A 12,558-nucleotide genomic window follows, 5' to 3' on the forward strand; every position below is an offset into this window, starting at 1 on the left:
GCAGGACAGTGGGATGTACCACCTGAACGTGTGCACGGCAGTCCCTGTCCGGCAGCTTACAGCCAGAGATGGCTCAGCACGTTCTCTCTAGAATGAGAGAGGTGTTAAATTAGTAGGAGTTCACAGGAATAGGAACAGGCTTGGAGAAGTGAGTGAAAGGCCCAGAGTTCCACAGTGAAGTACTGGCAGGAATAGGGCTGGAATCCAGTTCTGTTGACTTCTAATCCAAAACTCTCTTTAATACAATATATGTAAAATCATATGTGTGTGTCTGTATTTATACTTCTATATGTATGTGCATGCATGGATGTGTGAAATTATCATTTGTAGAAGGCTTCATTTCACCCATATGCTCTAATTTGATTCTCACAATAACCCCACTTGACAGGTAAGGGAGCTGAGGTCACACAGGTAATGGTAGCCTGGATTCATATCCAGGCTTTCGGGTTCCAGCTCCTTCTTCTAATTGCATAACATTGCTATTTGATTTCAGTGGGTGTTACCAAATTCCTCTTCAGGACCCCTGTGGAATGAAATTCTCTTTTTCCCTGTCCTTCTCTGACGTTGTCAACAAAGCCAGAACATAGCTCCTCACCAAGATGGTGACAAGGTTAGATGCATGAGAGCATAATTGGAAATGCAGCATATCGGTAAGCCAGTGAGAGTCACTTCAGTCACTCTAAAGAGAACGTATAAGCAGGACAGGGGCCAAGGTGTGGCCAGGTTCAAACATCAGAGCTGTGATCCTGGAGGCAGGGACACAGAGTTGGGTAAACAGGGTTAGAGGCCTGTGCCCTTGGCTGATGGAGAAACAAGCTCATAAAATGGTGCCACCCTGGACCATCATTTCCTCATGTTTCATGGTTTTGCATTTATGCGGTTCTTATGTCTTTTTATCATAATCTTAACAGATGTCTTATCCACACATTATCTTAAAAGTCTGAGAAGATGCTACTTCTGAAGAACATTCTTAGAGCAGTTGTTCCCCTCTTCGTCCCCAACTGGCTAGAGTTCTGAGTTGAGGAAGAGGAAGGCAATGGGCATTTACTGAGCGTTTACTAGGCATCAGGAACTTTACATAGATGACTTCATTTACTTCTCTTCACAGGAGAAGTTTTACAGTTGAAGAAACTGAGGCTCATAGAGATGATGTAACTTGCCTCAGGACACAGCCAGCAAGTGGTAGAGCTGGGATTTGACACCTCAGCCTGTTAGACTAAGGCATTTGGTCGGTTCCTTCCACGTGGTACACGTGGTCTTCCTGACATTGGGCAGGCTCAGCTCCTAATATCTTGGGTTCTAGAGGACCCTGAACTGTCACAATCACTGCTGAGGAGTCAGTCCCTCTGCCAGACGTGACTTTGTGAGTCATTACTGAATGGCAGTGGGAGACTTAAACGTACGGGCCTCAGAAGATCAGACCAGGATGAGAATTTTAGAGCCGGAAGGGACCTTACCAAATATATAGCAACTCTTGAATTTTGCAGATGAGGAAACTGAGGCCTAGGGGTTAGGATTAAAGGATGTGCCCAGGTTATTTAGTGAACCAGAACCGAGTCTCCTGCCTAGAATGAAGACCAGGAACTCAGCACACCAGTCATGAACTACTGGGAAATGGAGAGAGGGGATAAAATGCTCACGGGAGTTCTGCTGGGATAGATAGGATTGAGGGGAAAGAAAAGTGGGAGCAATGTACTTATAGCCAGAAAAAAGAGCCAGTATGTGAACCAAGACTGAATACAGATCTAGCGTGGGCTAAAGAGGCTCAGTAAGTGACTTCCCAGATTGTGTTTTGTTCCCATTGCATACAGTTGGAAACCAAATGCAAGCCACCAGGGTTGCTGTGAAACAGCAAACAATTATAGCGCAAATAGTTGTGGGCAGCTATGGGAACACAAGCCACCTGCTCCAAGTTTATAGCTTTGTTAAACTTGGTAAACATTAAAAAAGGAATAGGAGCGCTCCCAGTTTGTACAGTATCCCATACCCTTCCTGGGAGGCCTTCCTCCAGGATGGGGTGGCCTAGAGCTGCTTTCTGTGTTGCCAAAGTCTCTAGAAGAGACTGAGGGAGGTAGAGTATCACAGAATCACACTTACAGAGTTTGAAGAGACTACAGGGCCCCCAGAATATAATTTCTCTCTTAATGTTCAGATAAGGAAACTGCGTTCCAGAGAGGTGATGTGCCCAGAACTATAAAGTTAGGGGCAGAACTGACTCCTTTTTTTATTCTTACAGTGATTTTATTTTATTTATTTCTCCAGGGTTTTATTTACATTTATTTTTTATTAAATTAAAAATTAATCCAAATTAACCCCAAATTAAATCTTTTAATTAAATCCAAATCTTTAATTCATTAGCACTGACTCCTGATCTCTGAACTTCTGATCCTTTGTCCAGTGCTCCTTCCTTTAAGCCCCACAAGGTTTGTAGATGGAGACAAACAGGGAGTTACAGCATTACAGAATGTTACAGCTGGAATGGATGTGGTTCTTAACTACAGCTGTTTTTGGTTGTCACATGACTGGGGGTGCTATTAGCATTTAGTGGGTAGGGACCAAGGATGCTAAATGGCTTAAAATGTGATCATCCCTGCATAATGAAGAATCCTGTGGTCCAGAATCCAAGAGTGTCCTTATTGAGATATATTTTGTCCATCGTTTGACTTTATGGTTGGGGACTCTAAGCCTAGAGACAGGGAGGGGCTTGACCAGGGTCCTAAAGGGAGTAAGCAGTCCCTGAGTGAATTAGCAGCAGCCTTGGTGCCCTCAGCAAAGCGGCACTCCAACTCCCCGCACACCCAGCTCCTGCTGCGCTCGCTCCTAAGCTACTTCCGGGTCGGCACTTACTTGGACTTCAGGCCCTCCTGTCCATAGGGCTGCAGTAGGTACTGGTGCACAAGCTTGTCCCTGAGAGTCCCGGCCAGTTTAATTTTCTTTCTTGATCGGTGCAAGTTGATGATAAAAAGTGTAATGGACCCTCGAACATAGTTGTGGCTGATATCCAGAGAGAGAGAGAGAGAGAGAGAGAGAGAGACAGAGGGAAAGATGGAAACACAGTGGTCTGTTAGATGCTTCTAGATCATTTACAGGCTGCATGAAACAGGACTACCCCAGGAAAGGGCAATTATTTTATGGTTCTTGGCCATCCTAGCCCTTCAAAGACAGGAAGGCCTTGTTACTGTGGTGTCCTGCAAAGAAGATACCCACTTCCCACCACACCCCTTTTGTTTTTGTTTAAATGTATTGCAATAATTTTAGAAAACAAAATATCTTTTCCTGAATATGGAAGTAAAATATGCTGATTGGAAAAAAAAAAGGAAAAATATAGAGAAACACAAAGAAGAAAAAGAAAAATCCCCCATAATCCAAGTGTCTTAAGATATGATAACATTTTGGTAGATACCCTTCCAGTATTTTTTAGTTTATTAATTCAACAAATATTTACTGAGTTCTTTGACACATACATATATATATTTCTCAGTTTTTACATAATTGGGATCACATTGTTCACCAGTTTTTTTAGTTCGTGAACATCTTAAACATGCTGCCATGTTATTGTTATTATATATTCTTTTTTTTTTTCTTTTTTGCAGTACGTGGGCCTCTCACTGTTGTGGCCTCTCCTGTTGCGGAGCACAGGCTCCGGACGCGCAGGCTCAGTGGCCATGGCCCACGGGCCTAGCCGCTCCGTGGCACGTGGGATCTTCCCAGACCACGGCACAAACCCACGTCGCCTGCATTGGCAGGCGGACTCCCGACCACTGCGCCACCAGGGAAGCCCTATATATTCTTCACTTATGAAAGAATATTAAGTTCTTCAATCATAGAAATTTATTTAACTAGGCTCCTCCTTTGGGGACTTATGTTGTTTGTAATTTTTTGCCATTATAAATTATGTGATGCAGGACTTCATTTATATAAACTTTTTGCACTTCATGATTATTTCTGATGGATAAAGTGCTGGAAGTTGGAAACACTAGGTCAAAGGGAATGCAGTGTATGATTCCTCACCAAATCTGATTCCTACCCAGTTGGTGCCCCTCTCTGAGGGAAGATTATTTTGTCCCTGCTCTGTTGAACACTAGAGTGATCACATGATTGGCTTTGGTCAATGCAATGTGGGTGGACATGTTAAAACCTCTGGGGCAGAGGCTTTAGTAAGCAGCCCATATTTTGCCATGTCTCTTTTCCCTCTGCCAGAAGACTGACAATGTTCTTGAGAGAGGCTGCTCTATTGATCTGCATCCTGGAATGAGGATGATGTGGAGAGATACACAGCTGAGCCATGACAGACAAGTAGTGTGAAAGAGAAATACATTTTCTTATTGAAAGCCATGGAGATTTGGAGGTCCTTCGTTATCAGAGCATAACCTCATCTATCCTGACTAATATACACATTCTGATAATATTGATATTATCTAGAAAGCTTGTATCAGTTTGCTCTGATCACCTACGTATGAGAGCACCCATATCCTCATACCCCTAAGAACACTGGATATTAACCTTTTAAAATATCTTTCTCAACCTGAGAGGTGATAATGGGATTTCAATGTTGTATTAATTTGTATTTTTAAAAAATTCACACTGAGGCACAGTATTTTTTTTTCATTTGTCTCTTTGCCATTTCTTCTTCTGTAAACTGACTGTTCATGGCCTTTGCCCATTTTTCTATTGATATATAAAAACTATTTATTTATTAAAGATAGTGATCCTTTGTTTGCATGTATATTGCAAAATTTTTCCCAGTTTTCTTTGACTGATTCAGTTTGTTTGCGTTGTATTCTGATGTATAAAAGTTCAAAACTTCTAGGCAGTCAAATTTATTGACCTTTTTGATTTCTACTTTACCTACCCTATGATTATATAACTATTCACTTTTTGGAATCCTTTTAAACCAGCACAGGTTTAAAAAATGGCCCCATCCTGCTTTCAAAGGAGAAATTCAGAGCAACTCTAAGTCAACTGTGCCCACAGGAAAATATCATTCCCTGCAGAAACAGCACACCTCAGCCTCTGGGTCACTCATCTATGCCTCTAAATGTGCTAATTAAGAGTTGAGTGACCAAGGGCCAGTCATTGTGATAACTTGGACTAAAAAAAAATACAGAATACAGTTTCCAGGTCTCATCCCTTTATTTAATCCATTTGTGATTGGGGTCTGGGAATCGATATTAAAAAAAATCTTTCCAAGATATTTGGCAGATGAGTTTGGTCTGGGAACCACTTGCCTAGAGCAATCCATTAAGGTTATGAGAAGAATCCCCAGAGCATACCCTTTTGGCCGTGTGTCCGATGATTTTCCTTGCATCTGTAGGAGGGTACATTATTGCATTCAAGGTGTTTTGGATACCTGAATTGATATTCTGATAAATCATTAAATGACTCTTCTATTTGGTCCCTCCTCCTCTGGTCCTTCTTCTCAGTCCCCTGAAGCATGTGAACTAGCTTTTGGAGCCCATGAGTTAGGTCAGGAGAGAATGCCAATTTATTTGTGCAGACTTGTGTCATCAGAGATCTGAAGAAAGATGCTGCTAGCCGATGTTAGCATTTAGCAACATTAAAGAACACCAACTAAATTCCATTGGTGGGCTTTAAGCTTAGCTTAGCTGTGTGCAAAACTACATTAACTACAGGCACTGTGGGCTTCAGCGTGTGAGCAAAAGCAGGCGTGCATGAGTACCAATTTTCACAGACTGTGGTGAAGCCTTCTGCTAACTCCCATCAAACAACCTTCTCAAAGGCTAGCAGCAGAGGCGGACAGAGCTGCGTGTTTGCATTTAGGAGTTTCTCCTCTGCAGAGCTGGGGCAGAATGAGCCCTTGGAGATGGCAGAGGAGAAGGGAGGGATGTGGGGAAGTGGTGGGTGGGAGGGAGACCTGAAATCACACCACTGCTTCAGGGAAAGCTATCTTTTCAAGCTGCTCGGCAGTGGTCTGATTTCCATTTACACAGTTCCACTGGGGGAGACAAGCCAGTACGGAAAGCCAGCCCAGACACCAACCTGCCGAGGCTCTCACAGAGCTCACGGAGCCTCCTCAGGTAGGAACTGGCATTGAAGACCCCCTCGGTCATCGCTTTCCCTGCTTGGCTGATGGGCAAGGACACTAAGCAGAGGCCTTTGGCTGTGAAGACACATTCTTGGCTGGGGAACGCAGCACCAACCTGAAAGTACTATGTTGAGAAACCAGATTCCTGAAGAATGTACATTCTCTGCCGACAGAAAAATAATCTTGGAGGACTATCTGTTCCCTAAGGAAATGGGGTCTTACTGAAGGTGTGGACTGGAGGCAACTGCTGACCTTCTGATGTTGTCAAGTCCAGGGGGCTTTTTGTTCTCTTAGTTAATGCCCCTGCTGTCTGGTAGAACATCTGTCTTGTTCCATGTCTCACTCATGGTAAGACTTTGTCACCAGCAGAGAATGCGTGTATCTGGAGTTCATCTTTCTGGCTGTTCTTTTGCTGCCTGACATCCCTATGTTGCCATGTGGGAGGGGGAGGAAGTGAGTCAGGGGTGGGGACTGGGCCTGGAATATCATGGATAGAAGAGGCGAGGGGTGTCATATGGGGAGGTACATCTTGACTTACAGATGAAAAACAGTCCCTGTTCTAGAAATGTCTCTAGTGAAGCTGGGAGACTAGGAAAGGGAAGGGAGGGTGATGCTTTGAAATCCGTGGCCATTTCCAGTGAAAGTCTATGTGTTTGAAAACTGTGTTAGTCCATTGTCTCCAAATCTAATTCAAAGTTCTTAGGTTCGGTAGAAGTCAGGCCATATTTTGCCAAACATCTTTTCCCCTAATTTCAAAGCATTGTGTATTTTAAGGGAAATTTAATCCACATGTTTCTGATTCATTTACACTTAACTCATCAAAATATTGTTTTGTAAGAGCCATTTGATGTCCAAGAAGCCTCAGGAACCTTTTTATGAGTCTTTAAAAAAACTTCTTCTGAAAAACAGGAAGTTGTGCTTTGCCAATAATAAACGAACTTGAACCCCAAAAGGCTCAATTTTGCTTCAGTATCCACCAGGCTTCAACTGGTTCTGAACTTGGCTAAGGACCTCAGCTCCTCCCAGAAACATACATTGTGTTAGCAGAATGGTTTAGAAAAAGAAGGTTTCCTAGTCAAAACTTATTCGTTCTCTGAATAAGAAGACTTAGGGTGAGAACTGCTATGCTGCCAGTGTCCTAATTTGTTGGCTCTAGAACAGAAAGCAGAAAATCACCTGCTAGTGTTGGTATGAGTATCTAACTCTTTATCCTAAATCAGTCATAAAAGACAATCGTCTACTAGGTCAGAAACGACCCACAGTGTAAGAGATGCCATGAGAGGGAGTGAGGTATTCAAGTAGAGGTTCATGACTGTCAGGGAGATTGTAAAGGGCATTTCTGTGTTATATAGGACACCAGGCCAAAGATCTCTAAGGGTTCTTTCCAAATGTAAAAATCTTTACATTATTAATGTTGCTACTTGCCTATACGTGTGATACCATAGAACCTCTGGAATTTAATACAATAATACAAATGCGAGTATCTGGCAAGATGCTTGGCACACAGCAAGTGTTCAATACAGACTGGAGTGCAGGAGTTATTTTAAAAGACCCCTTCTTTGGTTTATTCTACTGGTAAACTTATACTTTTCCACCCAATTCCCTATTTTGAGCAACGATATATATTTTCAGAGTATTGGTCAAGACTGGACAGCGTGAAGCTAACATGCCCACTCTGGGACATTTCTGTGACCTTGGCTTCTTTGGCCACAAATAAACTAAGTGAACCAGGAGTGCTTCCTCGTGACTGCTATGGAGGATGAGGGGGCACAGACAGGGCACGTGGCTTCCCACAGAGAACGAGCAGAGACACTTCTATCTTTGCGCCCACCTATCTAAGGCACTGGACACCCACTAACGTGGAGAAGATCTGCAAACTCAGCCAGCTCAGTGTATCCACTGTGGGCTTTCTTCTCTAATAGGAACAAAAAGACCTTCACCCCAGTAATCACTAAGGTCATCTGTGGAATAGATTAGTAAAGTCATTTCTTTCTTTTATGTAACAGGGAGAAAGAGGGATGGAACTGACAGAAGCACAGTGGCACTGTTTCCCCAGAGAGGTTCTGGAGTGACTTTCCATAGAAAGCAGAGGAGACCTGGTGATGGAGAGAGAATATTGAATGCAATGCATGATTTGATGCTAGTGAATGGCAGAATTCTTAACCATTCCACCACACCCCTTCCTTCTGGCCAGTGTGGTAACAGCAAAGGGAAAGAGAGCTGTAACTGTAAATCATCAGTGATGTCTTGATGCCCTATTTCTGCATTCATTCACTCGCCCATTCATCAAACATTCACTGAGACCTTCCTCAGGCCAGTCACTCTACTGGACACCAAGAATACAAAAATGCATGAGGCACTGGCCCTGAGGGCACAGTATATTCAGAATATTAGTGACAACTTCCCACAAGAATGTCAAAGAACGTCAGGATGAACACTGGGATGAAACAATGTGAAGAGACCTCTGTGAAGACCCTCAAATTCTGCTAAGCCCGTGGCTTGACTACTGACATTTTCCCCTGTGTCCTCAGACCTGTAGTATAAAGGGCACATACTGATGTGCTTCCCAAAAGAGACAAAAGGTGCCAAGAGTAATTTTTCTCTCTTGAAGCTGGGGGTCCACCTTTTGGGTGGTTACCTCAAGGCCAGGGTGGAGACAAGGAATACAATGTTTCCTTGTGTGGTGATCAGATAACTCCAGCCAAGGCCATAAAGCAGTCACTCTCTGTCAGGTATTGGATTGAGCTTCCTGTTGAGCAAAAGGGACGTTGAAAGCCTCTGGCCTCTGCCCAAACCAGCCTCCACTCATCCACAATAGGCACTTGTATCTACAGACAAGACAACTGGCCCCTGACCCCGCTATGCTCAGAGTGAGTCTTTGAAAAATCTTATCCTGATAAATTAACTGGCTTGGCTCCTCTGTCATCAAGGAAGGGGAAGGAGCATCTGTTGTAACCTGACCACTGGAGCTCTTTGTGCCTCCACTACCCGTGATCAGCTCCTGACAGGCTCACTGGAGTGAAGATCTGGCTGGGGGCATGTGCCTCCTCCTCCCTCACTCCCACTCCACACAAGGTTTCTCTGCAGGAAGAGAAAAGTTCTTACTTCCAGAGCTGCCTACTCTGTTCCTTAAATAGAAAGTGATGTAAGAAAGCCATATTTGGTCTGATGGGTTTTGCTTTAGGCTCAGTTTTAAGTTTTTACCTTATGAACCTCACGTTTTAAAATATTTTATCTGCCAAACTTTATTTATTTACTAATTATTTTTCCTATTTTTTAAAAGACAACTCTGACAACCAGAGCTTCAGATGAAAAAGAGCATAATCATACCTGTTACCGTGGTGATTGTTCAAAGTCCGGCCCCCTAAAAAAGGAAGCCTAGATTTTATTTAACCTTTAAAATAGCTGAAAAGGTTTTCCAAATACTGAAATAGCTCTAAAGCTGGCCTGACTACTTTTGGGCACTCTCAGTTTGGGATGCACTGGTATATGGTTAGGTTTCTAGTGGTATAGCTCTCCAAAATGCATCTTAGAGATGTAGACTTATTTCCTCAAGCTCGCCTGGTGTATCTTAGGAACAGATTTTATATCTCTACCCTTGGTTCAGGCATAGGCATATAAATAAGCCTCCTGGACATTACATCAACTGGCTGAGAGAAAATGCTCAGTAAAAATTTGTTGGATGAAGAAGTAAATGAACAAATGGCATGTATTTTTATGAACATTTTATGAATAAATCCTGTAAGTGTGAGAGAGGGGGTTTACTTGGAGAAAAAGCTGTTTATCAGAAACCATTTGAAACCTGCAAAGAGCAGGTAAAGTGAATCCAGAAGTGGTTTTCAATAAGTCTTGAAGGGGTCCCATGTATGAAATTCTCAAAGGGGCCTGAAGCTCCCCAGGGGTGGCTTTCTGTGCCATCTCTCTGCAGACTTACTTGTGGTGGTTTGTGCAGTGAGCATAAATCCTTAGTTTGTCCCGGATCACTCGGCCTGGCCGTGGCTTCCGCTGGAGCCCAGCCACATGCACAGCCAAGACTTTGGGGCCAATCAGGCGCTTGTAAAGGAGAGAGAGCCAGTAGTCCTGAGGAGAACAGAGAGGCAGAGAGTCAGAGACAGACACACATTCGGGTGTTCTGAGTAAACATACAAACACGCAGGCCAGAATCCACTTCTTACCAGGAATATGGTGAATCAGGACCAGCGAGACCCTACCCCTGTAAGCATGATCACCCCGATGAAGTGCTCATTTTCGGTTCATAATGAAGTGGGCATTACCTAAAGTGGCCTTTGCAGCTGGCCAAATGAAATGTCAGCGGGGCGAGCCCCGAGCGGCATACAAAGCAAATGAGTCAGTTTTTCACATATAAAGACCAACCAGCTGGGCCTCGAATTTTCAACTTTCTTTCCCTATGACTTTACTTTCATACTGGTTTATGACTTCTGTTTAATTATAGAATGGAAGATTTCCAATCTTCGGGATTGTCACCAATGTGAGAATCCAACATATCATCCTCCAAATATTGTCACTCTTAATGTGGTGGGAGGAGGATGACGTTCCTCCAGACAGGAGACCAGAATCCTGATTCCAGAGGTGAAAATACAAACAGAAGAATGTCTGCAAACCATGGTGCTAATTCTTGGTCATCCTCAATAATTCTAAACTAAAAACAATGTGGTGCTTTTAAACATTCCAGGATCCATTTGTAGCTGATTAATAAATACTCAGGGGTTTCCCTGGTGGCGCAGTGGTTGGGAGTCCGCCTGCTGATGCAGGGGACACGGGTTCGTGCCCTGGTCCGGGAGGATCCCACATGCCGCGAAGCGGCTGGGCCCGTGAGCCATGGCTGCTGAGCCTGCGGGTCCGGAGCCTGTGCTCCGCAGCGGGAGAGGCCACAACAGTGAGAGGCCCACGTACCGCCAATAAATAAATAAATAAATAAATAAATAAATAAATAAATACTCAATCTGTAATCCACACAGGAGTTTGAACTTACAAATGCCTATTTACCGCCACCTTAATTTCTACTGTATTTGCTATTATCATGTTTTATTTTTATATTGGATACAAAACATACTTTGTATTTGTTTTGTATTTGCTCTTAAACCCTATTATGGGGTAATGACTTCAGTGTTTATAACTCACCATGTAAATAGGGCCTCCTAATTTGTTTAGGAGCTTCCCCCCTCCCCCCATTTCTGGAATTCAGTGAACATACTCTTCAGTGCAGGCATTCTATTCAAGATCTTAAAGACATCAATCATGTCTTCTCAGCCTTCATCTTTCAGTAATCTTTTTTTTTTTTTTCCCTCTTGTGATCATCTATAACATCAGCTGCTTAAAAATGTCTGGTGAATTGAATAAATCAGAACAAAGTCCCAGAGCTTGTTTGTCTCCAGAATAGCTCCAAATCTGCCCTGAGCACTAAGCCTTGCCCATTTACCTTAATTAACTTTAAGTGGACTTAGGATGGCTGCTAAATATGGTTTCCTTATATTCAAAATAGCAAATATTTCATTATTGTCAATCATATAGATAAAAAAATTCATTGCTCTTACTTGACTACAATTTCTGTGTCTTTGATTTGAAGTAATCTTTGTGAAGAGATGATCACATTCACAGTATTTCCAATGGGATGTCCACCTTTTTCTCATTGATTTGTAACATATCTTTTAATATTAGTGGTAAGAATCCTTTGGAATATTTATGAAACAAATATTCTGTCCAAATTTGTAGTTTGCTTTTTATCACTTTTTATGATTTTTTTGACATGAAGAATTTCAAAAATTTTTATAGAAAAATATATCAATCTTTTTCTTTTAATTTCTTCTTTTTCTTTTATCCTTAGAAAGTCCTTCCACACACAAGGGTAAGATCAATCTTCATTGATATTTTTTCTAGTTCTTTTTATACTATCATTTAAAAATTTAAACTTTTAATTCACTGAAAAATATTTGGGGGTATGGTACTAACTTTACTATTGTCTAAATTATCTACTAGTTGTTGTAGCATCATATAGTGAATAACCTATCCCTAAACCCACCTTTATCACAAACTAAAATTTATACATATGAAATATAAATGTTTATATTATATAATATTATACATTATCATGTCTGTTATTATCTAATATATAATATGCTGTATATACTATATTGTATTATAATGTATATTGTATATATTTTACAATATATGATATGGTATAATGTGCATATATATTATAATACATATATACTATATATACATATATATACATACACACATATGTACAATATAATATACATTATGATATATAATATAAATGATATATAATTATATATAATAATGTGTATTATATAACATATTTAAAATCATGTTATATATAACACATAAAAACATATAAATATATGCATAAGTCATATATAATAGTTTATGATATGTATATCATGATACATATACTGATAAGAAATGTTATATATAATTCCGTGTCTGGATTTTCTATTCTCTTCTACTGAACTCTATTTTTTTTTTTTTTT

General features: G+C 41.4%; 1 protein-coding gene across 3 annotated transcripts in view; it reads right to left on the reverse strand.

Annotated features, from left to right (window-relative positions):
• Positions 1-12,558, reverse strand: part of HPSE2 (heparanase 2 (inactive)) — a 583,392-nt gene that overhangs the window by 19,225 nt on the left and 551,609 nt on the right. For 2 of the 3 annotated variants that reach the window (XM_027112269.1, XM_027112267.1), the window contains 2 exons: positions 9,981-10,126; positions 2,848-2,994 (listed from right to left, as the gene is read on the reverse strand). In XM_027112269.1, the coding sequence (XP_026968070.1) occupies positions 2,848-2,994; positions 9,981-10,126 (293 nt within the window). The remainder of the gene's footprint in view (positions 1-2,847; positions 2,995-9,980; positions 10,127-12,558) is intronic. The other variant, XM_027112268.1, reaches the window with a different exon arrangement.

Source organism: Aethalodelphis obliquidens, unplaced genomic scaffold (genome assembly GCF_003676395.1).
Source record: "Aethalodelphis obliquidens isolate GAN/ISIS:26980383/991018 unplaced genomic scaffold, ASM367639v1 scaffold11, whole genome shotgun sequence".
NCBI lineage: Eukaryota > Metazoa > Chordata > Mammalia > Artiodactyla > Delphinidae > Aethalodelphis > Aethalodelphis obliquidens.